The sequence below is a fragment of the Aphelocoma coerulescens genome, chromosome 4, assembly GCF_041296385.1.
Source record: "Aphelocoma coerulescens isolate FSJ_1873_10779 chromosome 4, UR_Acoe_1.0, whole genome shotgun sequence".
NCBI lineage: Eukaryota > Metazoa > Chordata > Aves > Passeriformes > Corvidae > Aphelocoma > Aphelocoma coerulescens.
Window position 1 is genome coordinate 16249541 of NC_091017.1, and position 25954 is coordinate 16275494.

General features: G+C 41.5%; 1 protein-coding gene across 4 annotated transcripts in view; it reads right to left on the reverse strand.

Annotated features, from left to right (window-relative positions):
- The window catches only part of DCLK2 (doublecortin like kinase 2), an 80817-nt gene extending 55696 nt beyond the window's left edge, over positions 1-25121 (reverse strand). For 2 of the 4 annotated variants that reach the window (XR_011150466.1, XM_069012821.1), the window contains exons 1-2: positions 24162-25120; positions 11396-11730 (exon numbers count right to left, since the gene is read on the reverse strand). Coding sequence is in view for 2 of the 4 variants with exons in the window: in XM_069012821.1 (XP_068868922.1) it covers positions 11396-11730; positions 24162-24576 (750 nt within the window). In the remaining 2 variants the exon portion in view is untranslated. Of the gene's footprint in view, positions 1-11395; positions 11731-24161 lie in introns of all 4 variants that reach the window. The other 2 variants (XR_011150465.1, XM_069012824.1) reach the window with 2 other exon arrangements.
- Positions 25122-25954: the final 833 nt, after the last annotated feature.

The following is a 25954-nucleotide window of genomic DNA, read 5'->3' on the forward strand; positions in this document are numbered from 1 at the left end:
AATAACACCACTCTGGTACTAAAACTCCGGGAAATTGTATTGTGTGTGTATGAAAGTGAAGGAGAACAAAATATGGAGCTTTGTGAATGAGATTTCCTCATTTGTTCATCATCCCTCTTAGATTTCATGCGCTTAGAATATCCATTTTGCTGCATTTTTGCTTTAAGAAAAAATATAAAGTAATATATTCTAGAATTTGCAAGTATGTATTAAACAAATATTACAAACATGCTCTAATACAACAGATTAGTGTGAAAAAATGATGCAACAGATCCTGCATGGGTACCTGCAGAAGACAGATTTCCCTGCTTAACCCTGCCAGCTCCAGGGAAGTGGAGAGAATACTTTTCCCTTCGAGGCAAAAATATCAGCCACAAAGAGAAGTGGCCAGAATAGCTGTCTACCAGGAAATTTCACTGTGCCATGTTTTACTCTAATGCTTGTATAAAGCCAATTGTGGTATATGGATTTTGTGTGCAGAGATGGGGGGTTTTTTTGAGTCAGATGTTCATTACACCAGCATGTTCTCTTTGCAAATCAAACCAGAACACTTTCCAAGACATCTCCAGGTGTCTGCCTTGCAGAGCCACATGGGCATATTCTAAGTGTGTGTATTTTTGGGTCCTTTGCAAAATACAGGGAGAATAAGGAATCTCTCATGCTTGATTCTCTCTTGATCAATTTTATCCTGGTTAAATCATCCAGACCCTCGATTTCTTTAAAACAGGAACAGCAAGTTTCTACATGCAAGGAAATGGCACCTTCAGAAACCACTTACAAAGAGGATTCTGGCTCTTTTGGTACTCTTTATGGCATAATCATTGTTACTTTTCTTAGCTAACTGGTCTATTTTCCAGCAATTTTATCCATAGCTCCCTAAGTAAGCACTAATTGAGTTGAAAGTTCGAAATAAGATGAGGAAAACCAAGAAAAGCCAAATCTACTAGCCAAAAATCCAACTTCCCACTAAGTTTACAAGCTATGTTCTATCCTTTTTTGCTTTCCTCTGAAATATTTTGGTTTCTTCAGAAAGCCTTTCATAAACACAGAGATATCCTGCACCATGTATCAGTAAATAAAACACCAAATAAATATGAACAAAATAAATATTTAAGAACATGGCATAGATTGCATATTTGCACAACAGAAAAAAAAGATTGTTGGCTCAGTGAACAAGTGCTACAAGAACACTGACTTTTACTGCCTACACTGTAAACACTGAGTTATCACTCCCTCCTAAGCAAAGCTTTCAATCTGCAAGCCATAAACAGGGTCACCGTTCCTTTTAAGTGCTGGGAAGCTCTTTGCTTTTAAGAGTTGGCTTGTGCTGCTATTACTTCAATATTGCTTTTCCTTCTGAATCTTCAGGTTTCTTTGTTTAAAGGTTCACTGCAAATTAATCAGCTAGCAATATTTTAAACATTAAAGACAAATATTCCTTTCCTCTCTCCAACAAACTGTTTCATGTTTCCTGCCATTAATTTAGTATGGAACAGAACCTCATTTTTCTTAGCAACTGGTACAAATATAAAAGTTCATATTTTAACATTTCAGTTGTGCTTCAGTAGACTTAAGAAGCACTATCTCTTTACAGCCAACCAAGAAGCAGCTACAGATCCATCAACCTGACAACCTGAAGGGCAAATCCTAAAACTGGAGTCTGCTTACAGCCTCCGTTATGAACAGGAACAGAGAAAATTCAGCCTTGAAAGCTTTCCATACATGGTTGGTAAACAGCTTTACATTGTAAGATGTAACAGGATTCTTAAAGAAAATTTGCATGTTAAAATGTTATAGTGTAAGAACTGTTTACTGAAGGAACACAGGGTAATTTAATTACAGGGAAAAAAAATTTCCAAGATCTCAAAGCAATGAGGAACCTGTGACACAAATCCTAATCTGGCATATGACAGCTGCAGAATAAATTCAAAAGATTTTTACCAGACTAATTATCTGTTAATGGGCAGGCTCAGCGGGACATAACAAATTCCCAAGGTTTAGTTTCCAAGTCATGTGACCCAATCTTTAGCATGGCAGATGGCAGACAATGATTGCATACTGCTCCTTTATTCCAAGAGCTACACACACCATTTCTGTAACCCATCACTGAAATTATTGTAATCATACATCAACAAAGATACAACACTACCACTGGTGACACCACTACTTCTGCACTGATTGTTTCCCACACTGTGCAGCATGTCATTTTTATTAAGTGCTGTCAGCTCTTGGTGTGCGCAGACAAAAATTGAAATCCCAGTAGGATTTATCCTCTCCATAGATCCACAAAGACTTCAGCAAGTTGGATGTCACTTTTAACAGGACACACATGCTTGCTGTTAGCTGAAATATCAGCAATTTTTTCAGTTGCCATGCTCTAATTTAAAAGTGCTGACTTCACACCAGGCTATGATTTTATGTTCATTTTTAGAAATACTCTATTATTTTAACATCTCACTTCACCAACCTGCCAGTCTGATGGCAATGGGTATTACTGATCACATCTCTAAACTGTACCTCGTTGAAAAAGATTAAATTCACACCCATTGGACACCAGCTATTGCATTCCCAGTAACGTTACACCACAGTCCCACAGCCAGAATTACGCATCCCTGTGGGAAGGAAAGAGATACGTTCTCTATTCTATCTATACTATATTGTGGGTTATTGATCTCCAGAAAGCAAGAGTAAGACACAGGGGTTCCCCTGCTGTGACAAATTCTAAAGACCTTTGTTCCAGAGAGACAAGTTTTCCAGTGCTAGACTGTGGCTGTTTCACATGGCATGACCTTTATTTCTTGCATATGCAACAAAGCTGAAGAGCTTCCTCAGCATTATTGTTCACTTCAAGTTTCACACACTCTTCTGAGAGGACTCCCTAGACATTCAAGGCTCTGTTTGTTTTTAAACCCTTTTTCTGTAGCACCTTCAGCATCACAATTTTGATGCTTTGAAACAAAATGCTTACCATTTTGCAATTTTCCTTCCTTAAAATTATAACTGGACTGTAACACAATCCTCTGGCAACTTTGTAAATACTCTCCAGGCTAAATCACATACCCCACATTATCTGCCTATGCACTTTGCACCACTGCATGCAATGAAAATGCTTTGGAAAGCGTTGCATGACAAATAAGTACCTGGGAAAAGATTTCGGTATTTTCATATTTGGAGTATTTTTCAGATTGCTGCAACTGTGACAGGGCAGGGTTAATTTCAGGTTGGTTTCAGACAAATACTTGCTTCCATATATAACTATGGATGGGAAAATTTCTAGGTCCATGAGCAGAGGCCAAAATTATCTCCTCTGCTCGAGCATGCTATTTCCTCCTTCCTTCTAGCAATAAATAACCATGGCTCCCAGCTCTGAGCACACCAATTGGAAGTCTGACCAAAAATACCATGTAGCGGTGTCCATGGATGAATTCATTTCCTTCCATACAGACTTCCTGAAGATTAAAGTCACTTTAATTCTTTTGTTTTCAGTAAGACTTGCAAGGTTTGTATTCCACACTGACTAGAGCTGTTCTCTGAAACAATTCCAGCCCCCAGCACAAGCCCACCTTCCCTTAAATCACATTTCACATCGAACATTAGGAGAGGTTTGCTAGCACTAGGATAAAACGTACTTTTAACTGTAATGTTGGAAAGGATGAAAGTTTGGTGAGAAAGTTTCACAGCTATGTAGGCTTGGCAGAAAGATCTCTGAATGTAGAAACTGAGGATGAGATAGAAATGAAAGCAAGTTTTGATACAGAGTAAAAGATGTTTTGCTGAAATACGGATCACTGAATAACTGAGAAGGCAAAGGTTGGAGATTGAGTTGGAAGGAGATTTTTTTTATGATTAGGACAACGGTATGTGAGTACAAACAAGCACATGTTTTTCACCAAGTAAATAAGTCTCAAGAAGAGCATAAGTAAATAGAAAACATGTCTTTACCAAAAAGAGCTATCGGAGGCAAACAAGAAATGTCGATGTAGGAAGAAAAAGAGAGGTCTGAGAATTTTCCATTGTAAGCTTAAATTGTAACTTACTTACTCTTGTGATTGGATAATAATGACTATAAGATGGTAACGGTAGTAGTCATGATAGGCTACAGGCAAATGTAAAGGTATTGGTGTATGGTGCCTATTGCTTGTCGTGTTTTAAGACACTCAGCAAAGAAAACTATCTAACGCTTTGTAAGTTGAACAGAAAGCGGCTCCAGGCATGCCTACCAGCTGTAGCTGACAGCTGTAGCTGACAGCTGTAGGGCTGGCTCTGGATACCCACTCCCTGAAATGCTGTGACTTCGCCTATGCAAGAAACAGCTTTCAAGAGAGCCGCCTGAAGTCCAGACATCCTTCATGAAACTTTCTCCTATACTGTAACCCCTGCTGTTTGAATTAAGTGGGTTCCAGGTGTGTACACATGCACACTTTAACAGGCATTCAGATTTTTATCTCCAGCTTAACAGCTCTTCCAAAGTGGTAGATCACCTTTAGCTACTGAAACACTCAAACCCAATCAGTTTTCAGAAACTTTAGACTGTTGGACCCCAGTTATCTGCTCAAAATAATAATAAAAAAACCACCTCTTCATTATTCTTACTTTTATAGTGACTATCTACCATCGAGTTCCACAGGATCTGATCTTGACTGTCAGCCTATTATTCCTTTTTCTATACATAGGGAAAACACAGAAAAAAAATGTTCTTTTGCTATAATTTTGTTGGATTTTTTGTTCGTCCACGCAAAAAACTGGCTGATTATCTTTCTATAGTCTCAGCTATCCCACTTCCTTCAATCTTTCTGTATAGAACATTTTGTTTTCTTAAATATTTTTACTCCTTTCTGGATTTTCCATAATAAAGCTGTCTCTAGCTGGCATCACTGCATTGAACAGGACAGAGCAAAGTGGGCACCTGACACCTACATCAAAAACAAGATGATTGATTGCAACTTCCACATGGATGTTGGCTTTCCCTTCCTATGCACCACCAGTGACACCACGAATTCATCTTCACCTGTGATCCTTTACCTCTTCAGCCAGAGCTACTTGTCATTTCCTATCTGCATTGTTAATAACCAGTGAGTGTAAGATTACTCAACCTGCTTTGTCTGTAGTTTGTCAAGTTTCTAATCTTCTGTTGTCCAGGTTTCCTGCAGCTAATCTGTATTTATTAAGCATATCCTCCATTCCATCTTCCAGGTCATTTCCAGAGGCTCGTACAGACGCACATTCATTGACCCCTACCCAATATGAAATTCCGGTTTGGCAGTGAGTCATCAATAACCACTCAGAACAACAATATTCCAACTGTGCATTCGGTGAGTAGTGCATTTTTTCTGGGCCATGCTTCCCTAGCTGACTGATGAGAAAAGACAGCATAAAAAACCCCCCTTATTTCAGATACAAAGAAGTAGCCACTATTTTTTTCCCCTTGTCTCTCTCCCCAGTCAAGTCATTGATTCATAATTATGTATTGTTAAAAACAACCCCAACAAACAACAAAAAAGCCCCCAAACCATCCCAAAATCCCACTTCATGCACTCAGTTAAAGCATTCTGTGTTCAGAGCTCAACCCAAACCAGCAGGCTCCCCGAACATACAGGTGCTGTGCCAGTGCCCTTCTGGTCTGTAACACACATAAAAGTGACTGTACCAAACGTGAAATTTTCCAACTTCCAGGTGATACAGGTGATATTGCTACATATTTACTCAAACAAAGGGAAATAATCCAGCCAACCATCAGAAAGTTATTCACAACACTGCTCCATAATTTTTTTGCCCTGTAAGTCTGAGAGTTAAGTTTATTTATCTCAACCTTAGGGACCCACATCTCATCTAATGAACATCAGCTGTAAGATCATTAGACTCATCCAGGACTCCTCTATACTGTTTTTCAGGGTTTTCCTATGCCCTGGAAAGTAATCTTTAGCTCTGCCACAGAGGTTTTGTCTCAAGTTGATCCACTGAATGAGAAGAATGGCTCTTGACATCTAATATGAGCTTTCCTCCTCTGGACTGTGTGTATATTTCATGATTTAACTTCCTACTCTCTTGGAAGATCTCTCTTTCGGAAGTTCTATTCTTTCTCTTTAAAGAAAATCTAAATACAGCTTCTGGGTTCATCTCCACAACACCGTTTACTGTTTCTCACACAGTAACAATTTGCAGACTCATGTCAGCCACAAAAACTCCAAACAAAAGAAAAATCTCCAAGCCAACAATATCAATGCCTCTTTCCAGCTGATATGTCACTCTTACATTGCAGTGATATCCCACTGCTGCATCAAGAGGTCTCTGCTGGTCCTGCTCCCATTCTCTCATATGATGCTGCACAAACCCTACTGAGCTTTCATAAGCCAGTGTAAAAACTGTATATGCCCCCCATCCCAGAATATACATAACTACCACTTGTGTAATTCCCCACAAAATAGGCAGATTTGTATGCTTTTTCTTGTGGATATGAGCCATGAATTCTGAAAAGCCTTTCTATCCAACATATCCACTCTTTCCATAATCCTACTGGCAGTCATATCCCCAGTGTCAAATCCCCAAGCACTCTGCTGCAGTTTGGCAAATTGTAAACCACGTTCTAAGAGTTGACTCTACCTCTTGTGATCCTCAGCCTTTAAGAAGAATTCAGGGACTATCATTACTATCCAAAATCCCAAAGCTAGCTGAGGAAAGACTCCTTGCCCACAAATTCTTTCTTTGGGATCTGCAATGCAGAGAATTGCTCTCTGCTGCTGCCACTGACATTCCTCTGTAACAATATATAAGCCTTTATAAGAGTTGTGAGCTATGCCAGGGCTTACGGATTTCTTCCCCTCATACTTGCAGATTAATGCAACATTTCAGTTTAAAATGGTATTTTAAATTTCAGCAGAACTAGAACTGCAAAAAAAAAAAAAAAAATAAAGCAAAGCTGGAGATTTCTGTTCCTGCAAAAATTGCTTGTAGCAGAGATTCAAACCTGTGCCATTTCCAATACATTTGTACAGCACCCGTACTACGTTAAAGCCTGAGATGCAAGATAAAAACTTGATTTACTTTGGTAGCTTTCAACTACAAATCATGCCTGCTAACACTGAAACAAGTTTCTATCACAGTTGTTTCTTACCCTGTAATGAGATATCAGTGATGTAACAGTACAATTAAATGTCTCACACAAAGAAAGTACACTTCTAGAGCCCAGGCACTAGACTTAAGGAACCTCCTCCTAAAGTAGGAGAGAATTGAACTAAAGGGAAATATTTCCCAAAAAGTACCTAACTGCAATAAAATTATTTTTTAAAAAATCATCTCATACAAGTACAGCTTTGCCAACAAAACGGAAAAACCAAGAAAAATGAAATTCATACATTCTAAAACTTCTCTCAGTACTGAAGTCAGATCTCTACTGAGATTAAGATTGTAGCAAAAATACTATATTAATGGAAACTTTTGAGAGCTAATTGACAAAAGCCTATGTGCCAAAAGAATCAAGAATATGGGAAAATCTGTCACACTGATAAACAAAATCTCTCCTGCTCATCCCTTGTTTTGGTTACTGCCCTCTGTGATAGGTATGTTAACAGCAAAGCAAATACAAGATTCAGTTTCCAAAAGCTGTTTTCTTTACTAAGGTTTTTGAATCTGTCACTAGAGAATAAAAAAAAAAATCACTGAGAAGAGAGCACAATGAGTGTAAATACATCCACATGTAGTAACTGTTTTCTTCCGTTACCTATTTAATTTTAACAAGCACTTTATTAATAAACTTCATTCACAGAAAATTGGGGAAACTTTTGGTTTCAGAGATAGCCACCTGTGGCCCATCAAAAAGGGCCTTCAAAAAAGGCTAATTTTTGCTGCATTCTCACTATTTTGGGAACAGAGTATAGAAAAGGTAGCTCACCCACCTTTTCAATCCTGTTATGGATATTAATCCATGAAACTGCCACAAACTGCAAGCTTAGCAAGTGTGAAGATTTAATTTTCTTTTGTGTGTCAAATAACACAAGCTTCAGAGTTCCATATGGTTTTTGGGAGCTCCTCACAGGAAATTTCTCCCCCCAACTCACCATGCAGTTGCTACCCCACACTTCACAGTTTTAGCTTGTTTAGCAAGAAAGAAACCCTCCATTCTCTTCAGAGATAACAAAGGGTTAACTTCCCAACTGGAGAAGTTTCAGTCTGACTGTCCTTGCTTCACAGTAGGACAGTGACAGATTCCAGGAAAATGCAGCCAAGTAAGGAAAACACTTTGGTCAAGCAAATATATTAGGCAAACCTCAATGTCAGAAGCACAAAGACTGAAACAGCAGAAGCCTGCACTGCAAAGTTATGGCCTGGTTACTTTTACAGAAATATTTTTCCTCACTTAAAAATCATCTCAACAGTATCAGGAAGTAAAAAAAAGTTGGCTGCTCAATAGCTTAAAAATTAGAATTAAGCCCAGCATCAATATAGTTAAAAATAAATCTGTACTTCAGGCTACAAAGCATGAACATGTTAAGTTACAGCATTCATATTGAAACTGAAGATAAAAGGAAACCTTGCAAACATTATAAAATTTTACAATTAAAAACCAGATACTTATCTTTCTTCACACACAATAATCAAGGAAAATACCCAACTCAGGTGGTGTTCTCTGTATTATCATCAAGACCTTGCTACAGACAAGATTAATTAAGTCAGGAGAGTAAATAAAAACTCTTTTGAGGACATCCTTTCTGTTCTACTCATCAGAAAGATCACTGGTTTTATCATAATTTCTTCCTACACATTAAATGGTTCTACTGGAATAAAAAAATCACACCACAAGTTAACAGAACAATGCATTCCCTAATCAAAGGATACAAATTTTATACATGCATGTTTCAAACATCTGAATTTCAGCCCCAATTTCATATTAAACAGAAAATAAACCTAAGCCCGTTCACTCAGAAAAAAAGTATTTCCACAGAGATAAAAATACGAAGGAGCAAGGAAAAAAAATTAGAACCATGAGAAACACAAGAGCTACATTTATAGGAACATACCCATTTACAAAATGCCTTTTTTTAATGGTTCCCTTTCAAGCTGTGCCAACACTACAACGAACATAAAAGATCTGCCTCCCTTGCAGATTTAGAAGAATAAGCAATTACTACATTAGAGAAAATAGGCTCAGAAATTTCCACCAATTGGTAGTTGGCAGCAAAGCAACTCTTTATGTGCCAAATTCCAAAAAGCCCTTCAGCACCAACCTCTACATACACTGGCAATGAACAAACAAATTTAAAAAGACCCTACTGCCTCAAACTGGGGTCAGCCCTTCACTTCAGGGAAAGAGAAATAAACAAAAACCAAAACACAACAAGAACTCTCCATCCTCCTAGATAAGCAATAGTAGGCTTTTCTTTTTGTCAAGGTGTTTAATGTCATAGGTCTTCTGTTTGGGGCACTCCATCTCATAACCTCTTAAAACACAGTCACACTGTGGTTGTGCAACAAAGGCTCCTTCCCAAAGTCTGTGGAAAAGCACAAGGCCTTTCTTCCCAATGGAACGGAGGCCTCCACACTGATGCACTACTACTGCTGGAACAGTTTACACAGAGAGGCAGCTGCATGGAGCAGCTCTCTGCAGACTGTTCACAGTCAGAATTAGGGATTTCTCAATCTGCCTGAGAACACTCCTACAGCTGCAGTCCAAGTTCAATGACTGCCTTTACCACAGAAGGGGAGGAGGAGGTACTACAGCAAATAAAACTTGTATTTTGGAGCATTACCAATGACTGGTCATCCCCACCATGGGCTGAAGACAGTCATCGTCCACCATGGGTGACGGTAACACACAAGCAACATATGTGATATTTAACAGTAACTACTTTTATTGATCCCTGGTGCACTGCTGCATCTTCCATATCAGTGCAGATCAGTGGGTTTCTGCTATTTTAACAATGCAAGAAGAGGTGAACGTGAACTGACAATCCCAGCTTTTGCAGTTTCCCTTACTGACTCTCTATTTGCTTGAGAAGACTAAAATCATCTGAGACAGTGACAGAACACTTCATGGGCAGAAGAGACTAATTACTACATAATAAATATCCTCAAAGCTCTTTTATTATGATTTAAATTAAACATGACGAACACGTTTCGGATGTTCCTAGGAAGGATTCTCTGTTAAGAAGTAGCATTAACAAATCTCCTTTAAAAATCAAACCTAATAGAAGAACTAAAGAGCACATCGTCATGCTGCCACCAAACACTGAAAATCAAGAGTTTCAGCGATGCCTTTGCCTTGCTATATTTTTATCAAAACACAGAAGTTGTTCTTTTCACATATTTCCCTCTAAGAAGTGTATCCAAGCACATAGAACATAACCAGAGATGGATCTCATATCGAGGCAATCTCTGCATTTTTTTCTGCAATACATTTGTTAGCAGCTTGCACCATGAAAAAGTGTTTTTCAGGCACTAAACATTATAAAAAGCTTGACAATAAAAATGCCCACATCTCTGAACACAACAAACTTCTACAATTAGTTCATGCAGATGTATAGGTATGCAGGTGTACAGAAGTACCTGTTGAATGAGCAAGGATACCAATGTTTAGTCAACAGTCCAAGAGTCCAGGTACCTGATACCAACGTGATCTAATCTGCAGCCTGTGCTGCTCTATTACCAAAGTCACAATGCTGTCAGACTTCCACAGCAGTGTCAAATAAAAGTATCAGGTATCAAAATCCTGTTCTACGAAGGGCTGAGTCATTAATGTGACTGATCAACAGCAAGTGTATTCCTGGCACTTTAAACTGGTCCACCAGAACATCCTGTGGGCCACTCCTTTGTATTTCTGTCCAAGAACACCCACCTACCACATCATTAACCCAGGCTGTGTTCTTGCAGAGATGAAAACTAAAAGCAAAAAAAACCAAGTTGCAGAGATATGACCACCCTCCCAGAATTATTCATTTCAGATAAAATTCTTGACCTCAGCTCATGTCAGTTACTACCACTGGAAATAGCAATCTGTTGAAGTGCAATGGAAGGAGACATCAATATTTTTCCTATACCACTAAGCCACTATGTGGTAGTCTGAAAACAGGACCCTGCTTCTGAAAACACATAGATATCTTAACAAGTTCAAATGTTTCAAATAAACTGTATTACTTGATCAACAGGCACATTTTTGGGCAATGCAAAAAAGCTGGCATAAAAATATTTTTTTTTACTTGAATGTAAAGATCCACTTTTTTTACATGATATACAATTCTAATTTTGTGGTGTGTATTAATATTTTATGAAGTTTTTTTAAAGTTGGTGGTTTTTAACTGTCATTATTCGGAAGCAGATTAAAGCACATACAGTAACAAGAATTAAATTTATGAAAACAGAGCATCTTAGATTATTAGATGGCCACAGCAGTTTATTCTCCTACCTGCTTCCCATCCAGTGTACAAAGTCTCTTGACTACACCCGAGTCTAACTTAATGGCTTCGGTGATGTCATTCAAGACCTGTTCGAAGGAATGAGCAGTCTTCTTGTTCAGCAGAATTCTCACAGCTTTCCGTGGCTTTACTCCACTCCTAATAACAGTCACTAACTTGGGTTTAATGAAATCTTTACTCTCCTTCACTTCGCTCCTTGTGGATGTCAAAGACGTCAAGGAGCGACTGGACCCAGTCCTTATGTTCACACACCAGTTTGGGTTCACGTTCTTGGTGTAATCAACTTTGCGATATGGTTCATTGGATGCACACACATAGCTTTCACCTGAAAAGAAGAGGACATGTTCACAGTTTGAGGGGGTTTGCAGCTACTTCATCAATTTATAAATTAAACAAACCAAGAAAGACAAATATTTTGGGACTGATTTCCCTGTAGCTCAACAAGGAGGACTGTAAATTACCAGAGCTTTCTGCCCAAACAATACTCTCATACAGTGCTTTCAACAGGTTTCAAAAGACCTCTGGTTTAGAAACAAAATAAAAAGCAGTAGGGACTAATGAGGAGGTTCAAGACATTTCAGACGTCTTTTGGATTTGGAATCATCTTGCAAGTGCTTAAATTACTTGAGCTCACAACACATGACAAGAGCATTCTCCTACAGCAAATATCCAGGTCCTCCCCTATTTATCCCTCAATCATATACTTCAAGATACGTACACCCAGGTCTATGCTTAATTATTTTACAACAGCAAGTTTTAACACAATTAAATTTAAGCACCTCAAGACCCTTACCTTGAAAGGCACATTAATCTAACAGGAGTTACTGACTTTCTACCAATGACACACATTTGTAATGCATTCACATGGGAGTATAATAGGACATCTACACTTCCCCATTATTCTTTCCTAATTCAAAGCTGTTTGTTTTTTGGGGTGTTTGGCTTTGTTTTTTTAAAGAAAAAAAAAAATGGAGGACTGCTTGCTGCTTATGACAACTCTTTTGACACCTGACAATAATATTCAAGATGTAAACCATGACCAAGGACATCTTTAACTCTGGGTTATTTGTGTAACCCACATCCTTGGGGTGTCACAAGATGACATCCCAAGACATTCTTGGAAGGGCAGAGTATTGCCAGAAGGATGAAAGGTAAGCATTCCAAACTGACAGAATACACCATTGTTCCAGACAGAAGAGCTACCTATATCTTAAAAAGCTCAGCCTGTTCTAAGATTAAAGCTACGCAGTCAAAGTCACTGGTGAAACAAACCAAAGTCACCTCTTACATGCACAGCAAGATGAATAAAGAGTAAACATACATCAAGGGGACAGAATTGTAAGAGTTACAAAATGTATGCCTACATTTAGGTATGTTCTAGAAAACTTTTAAACAACACTTTTACTTTTCAAGCTCTAGATTGGAGAGCTGATTTATCTTAGAAGTTGCAGAGCTTGTTCTAAAAGCAAGATACTAAACTACTTTCAAAGCCCTGAAGAATTACTGTGAGCTGAAAGACTTTCTTGTTTATTTTCCAATACCAATTACACTGCTTTGTAATTTATCTTGTATTTAGACCTTCTTGAAAGTCTACTTGCTGTGTTTGAAAGAACACAGATTATAATTAAGCCAAGTTAACAACAATTTTGTTTGGGAAATTCTGGCAGCCAGTTCTGCCTCCACAAACATCACTGAGACTGTATTCCACTCAGATACTAGGCAAGTGGGGTGAGGTTCTGTGGATGCCACTGCCTTGCCTGTTCTCTTCCTTTTCCCTCATCCCCCTCACTCCTCCTCATATTCACAGATCAAGTGTTGCACAAAACAAACTGATATAGACAAAACTAGACTCCTCCTCTTTCTCCAAAAAAATTAGCTAAGAGAAAGGAGATGTTTTCAGCCCATAAACTCCTTCAAAAAGAGCTGCATGCTGCACACTAGCACTAATTTACAGGCAAGAGAAAAAGAACCCCAAATTCCACACAGCTTTGTAAGGAGTGTGGCAGTCTAGAAGCTTGTGCTGCCCCAGAACTACATCTCCAAGTAATCTGACTTTATCAAATCTGAGCAAGATGTTGAAGATGACTTCAGAAAGTCCCTTTCAAACTAAGATATCCTATGATTCTAAAGATGTGCACATCTCTTTCAACAGCTGTTTTCCTCATCTATCTTGTTATTGCAAAATGGCGTGAGATATTCAAGTTTTGTTGCAGCAGCTCAGCTACAATAGAAAGCAAAGGCTTCACCCTCTACATCCTCTAGCACTAGATTCAAAGGACTATGCTTGTTTTCTGAACAATTGCCAGTAAGCCTGTCTCTAAACCCAGTGCTGCCAAATGAGAAGCACCTCAAGAAGCTGGTAGCTCTAATTCATTCCAGTAGGCTTACTAATTATACCTGCTGATAATTTTGTTATTCTCCCCTCTCCAATTACCTTCCTGCATGACGTAGAACCCAGCAGGGTGTAACTCCAGACTAAGCACCCCAGAGCCACCTGCTCACTCCACTTGGTGGGACAGAAGAGCCAAAATCAGAAGGGTAAAATAAAACTCATGGACTGAGATAGAGACAGTTTAATAGGGAAAGCAAAAGCCACAGGTGCAAGCAAAGCCAAACAAGGAATTCATTCACCATTTCCCAAGGCAGGTATTCAGCCACCTCCAGGAAAGCCAGGCTCCATCATGGTCATGGTGACTTGGGAAGCCACACACTGTAACTCTGAACATTCCCTCTCTTCCTTCTTCTTCCCCCACACTTATAAGCTGATCATGATGTCATATGCTCTGGAATATCACTTGGGCCAGTTGGGGTCAGCTGTCCCAGCTGTGTCCCCTCCCAACTTTATTTTCCCCCAGCCCACTCACTGGTGGGATGGTGTGAGCCCTGCTCAGCAGTAACAGAAACATCTCCCTGTTATCAACACTGTTCCAAAAATAAACACAAAACATAGCCCATACCAGCTACCATGAAGAAAATTGACTTTACCCAAGCCAAAACCAGCACAAACTCTTAGGAGTTAGCTGTGTGCAAAAGAGTTTTAAATAAATTCTGCAAAGTACCTCAAAATTCACCATCATAGAGCATGTTCAGAATTACCCTTTTCAACTCAAAACCCATGCACTTCCTAGACCATTTAAAAAACCCCAACAAATGCACACAAGGTAATTCAAAGTTAAATCTCAGGGCTGAAATTTAAATTTAAAAAGTTTAAAAAAATAAATAAAAATTAAAGCTACTCAGAAACAGTCTCAAACTTGAAGTAAATTAATTGCTTTACATAAAGTAAAGGTAGAGGACAAAAGGTCCCTTTGCTCAAGGATTTATCACAGAAGAGTTTCAAGAGGCACGCTGGCTTTGTCTTTTACAGACTCATATTCATAAATAGAGCATCTTTTTTGTACTGTCATGGAATGTGACCTATTATCTGTCCCTGCTGTACTACAGTACCCTATAGGACAGCAGAAACTGTACTTTTATAAAATTTTCAGTCAATATGAATCCAAAAGGATCTATATTTCTTTAAAATAGCAGTGTAAAACTTTCTGTCTCCTACCGGTTCCCTTGCTTGATGCATAAATAAAATAATTTCTTGCTTATCTCAAAGGGTTGCAATGCATATTTCTTCTTGTTACTTCTTTTCCTTTAAGCAGAGGCCATAGCAACAAAACCCAGGAAGTGCTTTCAAGTTAAAACAATGTAATAACTTAAAAGAAAGAATTTTATATTATTTGTTTCAGCTGCATTTAGCCAAGACTTAAATTGAAGCACAAATTATTTCAGCTAAAAAAAAAAAAGATAAAATCTGCCAAAATGAATGTAAAATTTCCTACAGTTGGCAGATATAGGAAAGTCTAATTACTTGAGAATGTAGTATATTACAGATTGTTTAGTAAGTGTTTTAAAGTCCATGCCTGCTTTCATATACCAGACATATAAATAAAGTTAAGTAAGTAACACAAGTTTCACATGGAAAACAGATTTTACTACTGCACCTGCAAGGCAGGCACATATGGCAAGACTAGAGCAAGGGCTGTAAGTGAGAAAACACATTCACTGAGTGATTTGCTTGTTTCATGACTTAAAGACAAAGGATGAAGTTTTGAAATTGTTACTTAAATTTCTAATCATTTTACCACAGACAGGACTTCACCCACAGTTCCGAAGTTCTATTTAAAAACTTGCAAAATACGAAAAAACCCAATAAACAGTATAATGAGGAAGCCAATTGCTGCACTCTGGATAAAGAATGGTTTTCTAGGAACGAGTTAAACATTCATTTGTTTAATGGGGTATACAATGGACTACTTAGATGAAAATATGTAAAGAAAAAAATGGCAGGGGTAACTTAAATCACACTTATAAAGTTATAGAATGGTGTATTTTAAAAGCATGCCTGAGAAAACACCATCCCTTGATAAGCAAGCATTAATAAAGGTGTGCTATTGTTTAAATTATTTTAGCCATCATCAAAAGTAGAAAACGCACTTATGTATGTCTGTTTGTAAGAAACATCAAGTCATTTGTAGAAGTATTATCTCTTTTTTACATTAATTTTTTGTAGATAAGAACCTGAAAATGTAATATTATATACCATATTTGCTCACAGCTTTCATGTATGACCTGATTTTAAATCTGCTTGGGATTAATTCATGTGTAAGTACACACTTCTGATAATCTCCACAATCTTCCAGAAAATGAATATTTGTAAAATATGACACACAATACTTTATTTTTGAGGGGGTCTAGAGGGGTTGAACTGATCAAATTGATTTCAAACGTTGCTCACAAAATAACAGATACCTTTATAGTTAAAAATCACAACCGTATATAAATTTTACTGTTTCACTGACTGCCTTGAATGAGATTTTTCATTTGCCTAACCTAAATACATATCATCCCAAATACAAAGGAAATTTTTTCTGAGACTTTAGTGGCATTTTGATCAGACTGTAGCTTTTTTTTTTCTTTTTGCATTTGTACATCTACCAGCCTTAGAAAGTTGACACAACTCCAAAAAGAGGCATAAACAATACTTCAAATATTTGCACAGCTGACTTCAATATGGTCAATTTTATGGTTTGAAGGCTCACTTTCCATTTATAATCTTGAAAGATTTTCTAGTTAATGCATACTAGCTTTAACTAGCATAGTCATAGCAGTTACATTATGGAAAGTAAATACCATGTCTTCAGCTGACAGCATCAACATTAACATGAATCATCTCCCCAGGATTCAGACCAGAGCCTGAATTTAGTCACTAATATTACACTGAGATTTGCAGGTAAAGAAGCACACTATAGGCTACTGAAGTAGAAAGATCTATTAAGCAATGCTTTCTTATTTTTATTTAAATGCAGAAAAAAATGCAACAATCCCAGGTGTAGGTGACATCTGGGGCTCTTGAGCCCAGCCAAACTATTCTACAGCAGAAAGCTCAACCAGGCTGCAGAGCAGTTTTGGCAGAAGTCTGAAACCTCCTTATAAGTTCACAGCATAATTTCAACAGAGCATATGTGTCATCCATCCCATGATTCATTACAGTACCCAGAGCAAACTAAAAGTGCCAGCTCTTCCATGAAGAAATCCTGCTGCCACCAAAAACTCCTCAAATGGGGCATATGCTTGCTTAAAAGGAGAAACCGCTGCTGATATTTTGGGTCACAATATAATCAGCAAATGGTGTAAGTCTACTTCTGATTTTCCAAGTCTTATTAACAGTAGAAAGTCAGCCAAAAGACATGAAACACTGCCTGTTGACAAGGAACCATCACCTGCCTCTAAATAATTTAGCTGCACTGAATTAATAACCAGATGCACTATCCATGAAGCAAGAACTGCATGTGTGGTGTGTATATGGCTTAAGTACAATGTAAAAGGATTCCAGTCTGACACAGCCAACAGTTTAAACACAACACTTGCCATTCCCTCAGAAGAGGAAAATACAGATAATGAACACAGAGAATGGATAAAAGAGAAAACAAGACTACACTGGTCAATCTGACCGACAAATAGCCATACGTCATCAGCTGCCTAAATACTGGTTTGCTTACTTACAAACTCATCCACAAAGTTTTTCTTTTGCCATCTATTTCTTCAACACCAGCCCTCAGGAAATGTGCCTTTCAAGATAAAAATGCCTGGATAAGGAGACCAGGGTGTACACTTAGTAGATGAGGGGAAGGCTGTGGATGTGTCTATCTAGGGTCTATCTAGACTTCAGTTAAGTGTTTGACACCATCTGCCACAGCATCCTCCTCGAAAAACTGGTGGCTTGCAGCTTGGGTGGGGGACCCTTCAGTGGGTAAAAATCGGGCTGGATGGCTGGGCCCAGAGAGCTGTGGTGAATGGAGATAAACCCAGTTGGCAGCTGGTCGCTAATGGTGTTCCCCAGGGCTCAGCTCTGGGCCAGTCCTGTTTAACATCTTATGGATGATCTGGACATGGGGATCGAGTGCACCCTCAGTAACTCTGCAGAGACACTGAGTTGGGTGGAAGTGTTGATGTGCTCTAGGGATGGAAGGCTCTGCTGGAGACCTGGACAGACTCGATCTGGGCTGAGGACACAACTGCAGGAGGCTCCATAAGGTGAAGTGTGGGGTTCTGCACCTGAGCCACACAACGATACAGGCTGGGTGAGGAGTGGCCTGGGACAGAAAGGGACACCTGGGGGTGCTGGCTGACAGCAGCTGAGCAGGAGCCAGAGTGTGCCCATGTGGCCAAGAAGGCCAATGGTATCCTGGCCTGTATCAGCCAGCAGGACCAGGGCAGGGGTTGTTCCCCTGTACGCAGCACTGGTGAGGCCACGCCTCGAGTGCTGTGTCCAGTTCCGGGCCCCTCCCTTTAAAAGGACAGTGAGGAGCTACAGCATGTCCAGAGAAGGGAAACAAGGCTCATGAAGGGTCTAGGAAACATGTCTTATGAGGAATGGCTGAGGGAGCTGGGTTTGTTTAGTCTGGAGAAGAGTAGGCTCAGGGGGGACCTCGTGGCTCTCTACAACTCCCTGAATGGAGGTTGGAAGGAGGTGGGGTCGGTCTTTTCTGCCATGCCTGCAGTAAGAGGAATAGAGGAAATGGCCTTAAGCTGAGACAGGGGACATTCAGATGAGGTATTAGAAAAAATATTTTCACTGCTAGGGCGGTCAGGCACTGGAATAGGTTCCTCAGGGAGATGGGGGAGTCACCATCCTGCAAGTGTTTAAGAAGTATCTGGATCTGGTGATACGGTGAAATGGTTTAGAGGTTACAGTGGCAGTACTGGGTAGGTGGCGGGACTGGATGATCTCAAAGGTCTCTTTCAACCCCGATTATTTTTTTTACCTCTACATGAACTATTCTAAATTCAGCCATGCAATATTAGCCACTAATAAAATGTAGGATGCACCCTGCCCTTTTGTATCATAAGTGTGATACGTGCAGTTTTGAGGGAACACAGCTGCCTGACCATTTGGAGTTCTTCACAGCACAAGTTTTGTGAGCCAAACCTCACTACTAAGCATTTAAAAATAGCCTAAAAACATTCAGACTTTTTGTCCTTAAAAATAGAGACTACTAACGAAATACTTACAGATATTTAGTTTTACCTAGCTTTAGGTTAGAAACCAATTGTGGATATGCCACATAGTGAGCAAAAAAAGGAATTAAGTGTGCAACACTCAAAAATCCTCAGTAGTGATATTTGAAACAAAAGTATCTGAATAAGGTTCTGGCTTGGTATTTTGCAAGGTTAATAACCACTACCTCCTGAAAGTCACATAAAGGATCACTCTTTAAATGGCACTCTGCATAACAGAGAATGATACAGCTGACAGGTAAAAACATCCCTAGGGAAGGAAAACTGTTTCCATACTTTTTAAGCATGTGTTCCCCTGTGAATCCCATAGGACAGGGCAGGTATCTAGATAGATTTCACCTATTCACCTTATGTTCCTCGGCTGCTTTGGGTGCAACTCTTTAGCTTTGAAGGTACCAAAAGCTGATTACTTAGTACAGCAAGGTAGTCATTAGGGCTACTGACCTTCTTTCTAACTTTAGGAAACACAGCAGAGTGCCCTTTCCATGTTCTGTACACACAAAGCCAAGCAGATTTCCAGAACAGCGTATTTACAGCATATATGACTGATCTAAAAATAAAACTACCCCTTTTATGAAGGATTGAGTTATTTCAACTTCTCTTTCCTTCCTTACTTTGAGCAACTTCCCTCCTCATTAGTTTCTTACAATTCACTTTCCTATCACCTTTAATAACCCTGTATAAGTCACGATCTTTCCTCATCTACAGCACTTAGAGTTCCCCATGCACTTTTTAAAACCTGGGATGACAACCAGGATTTTAGCAGATGACTAACTGCTACTAGTTCTATTTTGACTTTATTTAGACAAGAAGAGGTGCAGATAACAGCTTCCTACAGGCTTTCACAGAAACACAGAACAGCTGGGGTTGGAAGAGACCTCTGGAAATTCAACCCCCTGCTCTGGCAGGGTAAAAGCTCTCAGAAGACAGTCAATGCCACCTGGTATCAAACACACCTAACACCATGTGCCTTCTCCACAGGAAGTAAATAACCCTTTTCAGGTAAACTACAATTTCCCCATCCCTGAAACTAGGAGATGGATGGTGGTGGAACTATTTTATTTCACTTGGATAAGAAGTTAACTAAGAATTACATCCACATTTCATGTCCACACCCCATTGCTCCAGAACTGTGTCACTACAGTGATTTGAACACGTTTGGAAGAATATGCTTTCAGTGTTTTTTAATCCTTCTTTCACCCTCCTTTTTTACCGTTCTTTGTTCAGCTTGCTATGTTTGCCTCTTTTTTTTAAAGCATTACAGCTTCTGGCTTTAGCACAGGAGAGTAATCACACCTTTTGAAACAAGCAAAAATACAAACTGCCTACTTGATGTTACCATCTGCTTGCCCTGACAAGAGAAAAGATATTCTTGACCTAATACAACAGTGCACATCAACTAAAATCACAGGTACTTTAGGCAGGATTAAAATGTAATATGCAGTAACAACAATGGTCTAAGGCAGGAAAAACTTGGATTGTTGAACATCTTATTACAAAACACATTCTCTTATTCTGTATTAATGAGGCAAGGCTCATTTCTGTAAATGAGATATTACCCTGTGCTAAGTGTCCTGGCCATGCATGAGGACTGCCCTGCCCCAACCCTTCCCACCTCCTGCCCAGTGACTTCCCTGAAGATGCCTGTTGATCATGTGCACAACCATGCAGACAAAACTACTGACATTTTATAAAGGACTGTATTAATTAAGCATTGTTGTTGAAAGAACAAAGACTCTCAGCCATTTTTCTAGGGAACTAGAAGGATTCCCATTAGATGCAAAATCAATGTAACTTCTCTTTCTGGGAATAAAGTCTACACTTGGTGTCCTCTCCCAAAATCCAACAATAACTCCCAACTTTGCAGCAGACTTTCACAATCAGGATTCTCCATGTCCTTCATTAACAAGACAATGAAAGCAAAGGATACTGAGACAGAGCATGACCAACATCCACATAAAACACATAGCTCAGGACTAAAGATCTGCACAGTTCTGCTACCGTGGTGTCATATTTTAGGAAACCTACATTTGTAAGGGACACTGAAGGAAATAGACAAACACTTAAATAGCTAACTCTGAAGAAAATAAAAAGTAATCTACTATTCCCTTTTTGATATTGAATAGCAAGTATAAAATTACACGTGGAATCTCCTATTCTAAAGTAAAAAGTAGTGTTATGTCTGACAGTAAAGCTGAAAGAAAGAAAACTATAAGAAAGTCATAATAGTCCCAGCCCCCACCTCCTCTCTGGATCTGCCTGCTCAAACAGATCAGGAGCAGACAATGAAATTCTTCCCTCCTCCCATTCTAAGAAAACAGTGAAAACTGTCAAACTCACGAGCCATATTGTTTCCTAATCTACAGGGGCTGAGAATATAAATTATATTTGCCTCAGGCTGGTCCAGCAGAGCATGCTTTTTTGATTGTCATATCCAGTTAAGAAAAGCAATATGCTTAAAATGGAGCTTCTATTTTTGACTAATAAACATGCTCTGGTCCAATTTTTAACTGGCTCAACCCATAACAGCAATATTTGATATCCTCAGTATGTCTATGCATTAGCTCTTTTTCTCTTAAAATGGCAAACAGTAAAACAGATAGCCAAACACAGCCAAACTCAAAAAACCATTTATCAGTGACTCAATTCAGCTTGTAACAATACAGATGTTGCCAGCTTTTATATCCCAGACAAACACTAACCTGATAAATGGGAAATAAGCCTTAAAGAGCTTGCCTGCACTGGGACATGTCACTGTCCAAGAGCTACACGCACAGGCTGGAGCTGACGGAGGTTTAATGCAGATCTTGGTTTGGCAAGGTTTGCTGAGCACTTCCCTTCTGCTCACTGCAGAGATCTGCCACTACTGAACCTGAACTGCTGTGACTCCATGTCCCAGTTCAGGAACACTGGGAACATGCCAAGAGACCAGTGAGCTTGGTATTGCATCACGCAGCCATGGCCCGTCTGGCACTCAGCCTGTGGCTGGCGTGCACTACAGCTCTTTAGTTTTATTTTCCTTTCTGAAAAATATTAAAAAACCAATACAGCAAAACACCATGCAAAACTACTTCTGGTGCTTCTGCAGTTCAAGCTTTAGGTCAACACCAATGTTGGAGTATTTACTCGAGAGCAGAAATTCAAGCTTGCTGTGCTGTAACCACAAGAAATAAAGAAAATGAACCCAAACCAAATTTCTTCCAGCACCTCAAGAACAAGACTGGCAAAAAACTCAAATAATTTCAAGGAATGATAGACTCACTACTTGTTTGCTGTCCTTTCCTTCCTATATATGCTTTCCTTTCTCTGTGTGGTGATTAGTCTTACACTGGTGAAGTTTTTAGCGTGTTAACTGGAGAACATACTAATCCAATTATGATGCTATAGGATTTTCTTAAGATTCCTGAGAGTTGTATTGGTCATGGATAGACAACTACATAATTGGAACTCTTTTTTCCCCCCTTTCATTTAATTGAGGAAGCATGGAAGTGGCATTTCGATTGTGACATTTATTTTGCTTTATTCCTCCAGTGAAGAGCCACAACAAAGGTTACACTTTCAATGCGTATTGAAGAGACAGAGTAAATTTTGCATTCAGTTATTCATTTATAGTTGTAAGAGTATAAACTGCTGTTCAGCAAGTAATTCTGTCTTTGTTTTAAGTCATAAAAGTCAAAATATCATTCCTGCTGCAACATTTTGAAAGTCACCCCACGTTATTGCTAGTTTCACCTCCTTTCCCTTCTGTCACCACTTCAGCATACCGTATTTTTTTAAGGTGTCTCTAAATTAACCACCAAATAATGAAAAAGTTTTTTTACTTCATTTCTTTTATCACCGCAGGGTCAGCATTTCACTCTACAAAGATTTTATATCTCCTCTGTTTTCACTGTAGAACAGCCTTACAGTAGATCACGTAAGTCCTCAGCACTACGTTACTATCAGGAAGGTGCCCTTCCATGCATACCTTTTTTGAGGGAGACCCACCTGGCCCAGCAAATGCTGTACCCCTCCCATTTCTCTTCCATGTTGTGGAGCAGCTGGTCCCTAACTCCCAGTACCCTTACTGGTGGATTAGATAAACATCTTCAGATTCCTTTTCTCATCAAATTCTCCAGATGCGATTCAGCACTGCTTTGAAAAGGAAAGCTTCCAAACCAAAGGATAGGCAGCTAAAAGCTGAGGAAGCAGGAGGCATTGGAAGGCCTACAAATCTTTCTTCATGAATGCAAACCAGCTACACCTGGCACACAGAGCCACACGGTTGAAGACTGCAGTGGTTGATGTATTAAATACCTGAGGACAACCATCAAGAGCAAATTCATTACAAACCTCTCAGTGTGCACAACACAACCTGTGCACTTGGAAAGCAAGCAATGCTGAGCTTAAACTGTATTTTAAGACATCACGTGAAAAGAATGGGGAATTCTGCTTCTGCTCCTCATTCCGATAATTATCACTCCCCACAAACAACAGGGATATGTTTCATTCACAAAACAGTACTTCTGGCCCCATTTTGAGACAGTCAAGTGCTGCTCTGTTCAGATTTGCAAGGTCTACATAACCTTAACAGCTAAGTCCCATCATGAAAAGCTACTTAGGAACAACTCTGAAATACATCTGATTCTGTAACATGCTTTAGAAAGTCAGACAAGGTAGATAAGTCCCTCTTTTAACATGGACTCTGATCACAGTTGAAATCAAGACTTTACACCTGTTAGTTTTAATAAGAGGTAGGAGATAGATACCCTTTTTTCACAGCACAGGGGCTTCCTCTCTGAAGGGTGAAGCCACTGTGAGTCAACAATGACACTTAGAGAACTTAATTACAGCATTTCCCTCTCTTACGAAGGGAAGGTAACCAAGAACTTTACAGTTCTTGCAGATGAAAAGAGCACCTGCTGCTTAACTACCATTGGAACCAAGCCCAGCGCATGCAGACGGCAGCAGACGGGGTGACGGGAGAAGTGGATGGTCCACGCTGGGGAAACGAGGCCCTACCGCCCCTCACAGCAGCGGGCAACCCCGGCCACTTGCCCTCATGGGCTCTGTGGCCGCCAGTTTTCAGCAAGGCGACCCCTCCGCTTTGATCCGGGTAGCGACTGGGAAGCTCACCCCAGGGAGCGCCCGCAACCCACCACCAGGTCCCATGGCCACCACCAGCCGGACTTTGACATCCCCCCTCACCTTCCACCAGCTCGTCCAGGCTGGTGAGCTTCTTGCTGCCATCGATGGTGTAGATGGTGCGGACCCCCTGGGGCAGGTTCACGTTGTCCGACAGGGACCGGGTGAGCTCCACCAGGAGGGCGTCGAAGGAACGGAAGCGGTCGGGGGAGATGGCGTACACCAAGCCCTTGAAGTACCTGTCCCCGTTGCGGTAGAAGCGGGCTTTGCGCGCCTTCTTCTCGGAGCTGAGCGCCTGCAGGGTGCGGGTGCGGTAGAGGCTGCAGTGGGCGCTGTGCGCCGGGCTGGGCACCAGCCCATTGCCCCGCGGCCCCGCGCCGCCGCCGGACCCGGAGCCTCCGCGCCGCGGCCCGGAGCGCTGCTGCCGCTTGTCCCGCTCCTCGAAGTGCTCCAGCTCGATGCTCCGGCTGCTCGCCATGGGGAGCCGCCTGCCCGCCCTCCCAGCTCCGCTACGAGCTGCTACGCCTGCCCGCCGCGCTCGCAAGGGCTCGGGCCGCCTAATTGAGCATCGCGCCCGGCAGCTCTCGCCGGGAGGGCTGCGGCTGAGCGCGGAGCCCGACCTGGCCCGCCAGCGCAGCCCCGGCCCCGCCGGAGCCGCCGCTACCCGCTGCTGCGCCCGCGGCCGCGCACAAAAGCATCCCTCATGCCCGAGCGCGGCTCCCCCCGACTACGGGCGATGCCGGGGGCCGAGCGAGAGGCTCGGAGGAGCCCCGCGGCCGCGCCCCCGCGCTGTGCCCATGCGGGCTCGCACAATGCGCGGGTGCCCTGCTCAGCCTCTTCCCTTCTGGCTCCGCTGGGCAGCGGCGGCGGGGCCGGAGCGCCTATTCCGCCAGCTCCGGCTCTGCTCCCGCACCGGAGGCACCGGCACCGCCACTCGGCGCGGGGAGCGGCGCAGCCTCCCGGCTCCCCGGCGGGCCAGGCGCCGCTGCCCCCGGCTCGGCAGGGAAGCAGCCGCAGCGGATCCGGCGGGAGCGGCGCTGGCGGCCCGGCCGTGGAGCGCAGCGGAGCCGGAGCGGGCGGGGCTGCCGGGCCGGGGGCCGGGCGGGCGCGGGGGCGGTGCCAGCTCGGATCGCGTCCGGCGCGGGGTTGGGAGCGGCCGTGGGAAGGGTGGGAGCGGCCGTGGGAAGGGTGGGAGCGGCGGCCCCGGGCGGGGAGCGGGAAGGGAAAGGGGTTCTTCTAGGAAAGGGCAGTTTGGAGGAGCAGTTTTCCCGTAGGGGTAGCGCTGCCCTTCTTGCGGCCGTCCAAGGGCCCCGCGTCCTTCAGGCTGCCCGCCAGCCCTCTCCGGGCGTTACGTGGGCTCAGTCACTGCGTTAAAACGCTAAAAATGTACGGCCCTCAGCCTAAAATACATCCCGTGGGGTAGAAGAGTACGCATCCCTGTGGTTTGTTGGAAGAACTGCTTTAAATGGCACGTAGTGATAGGACATGGGGTGATGGATTCAAACTGAGAGTAGGCGTAGATTGGATACTGGGAAATTCTTCCCTGTGAAGGTGGTGACGCACAGGTTGCCCAGAGAAGCTGCTGATGCCCCATCCCTGGAAGTGTTCCAGGCCAGGTTGAACGGGGCTTTGGGCAACCTGGTCCGGTGAAAGGCAGGGGGGTTGGAACTAGATTGTCTTTGAGGTCCCTTCCAATCCAAATCGTTCTGTGATTCTATGATTTTCCTTTTGTATTTGCCACCATCTCTCTCTGGGGACTCAAATAACCCCATTCACACAGCCTAAACCTCCTAAATGTGCTGCAGCTCACATTCCATGGCTTCCCCAGGGATCTTCTCAGTGCTCCTGAGGTTGCT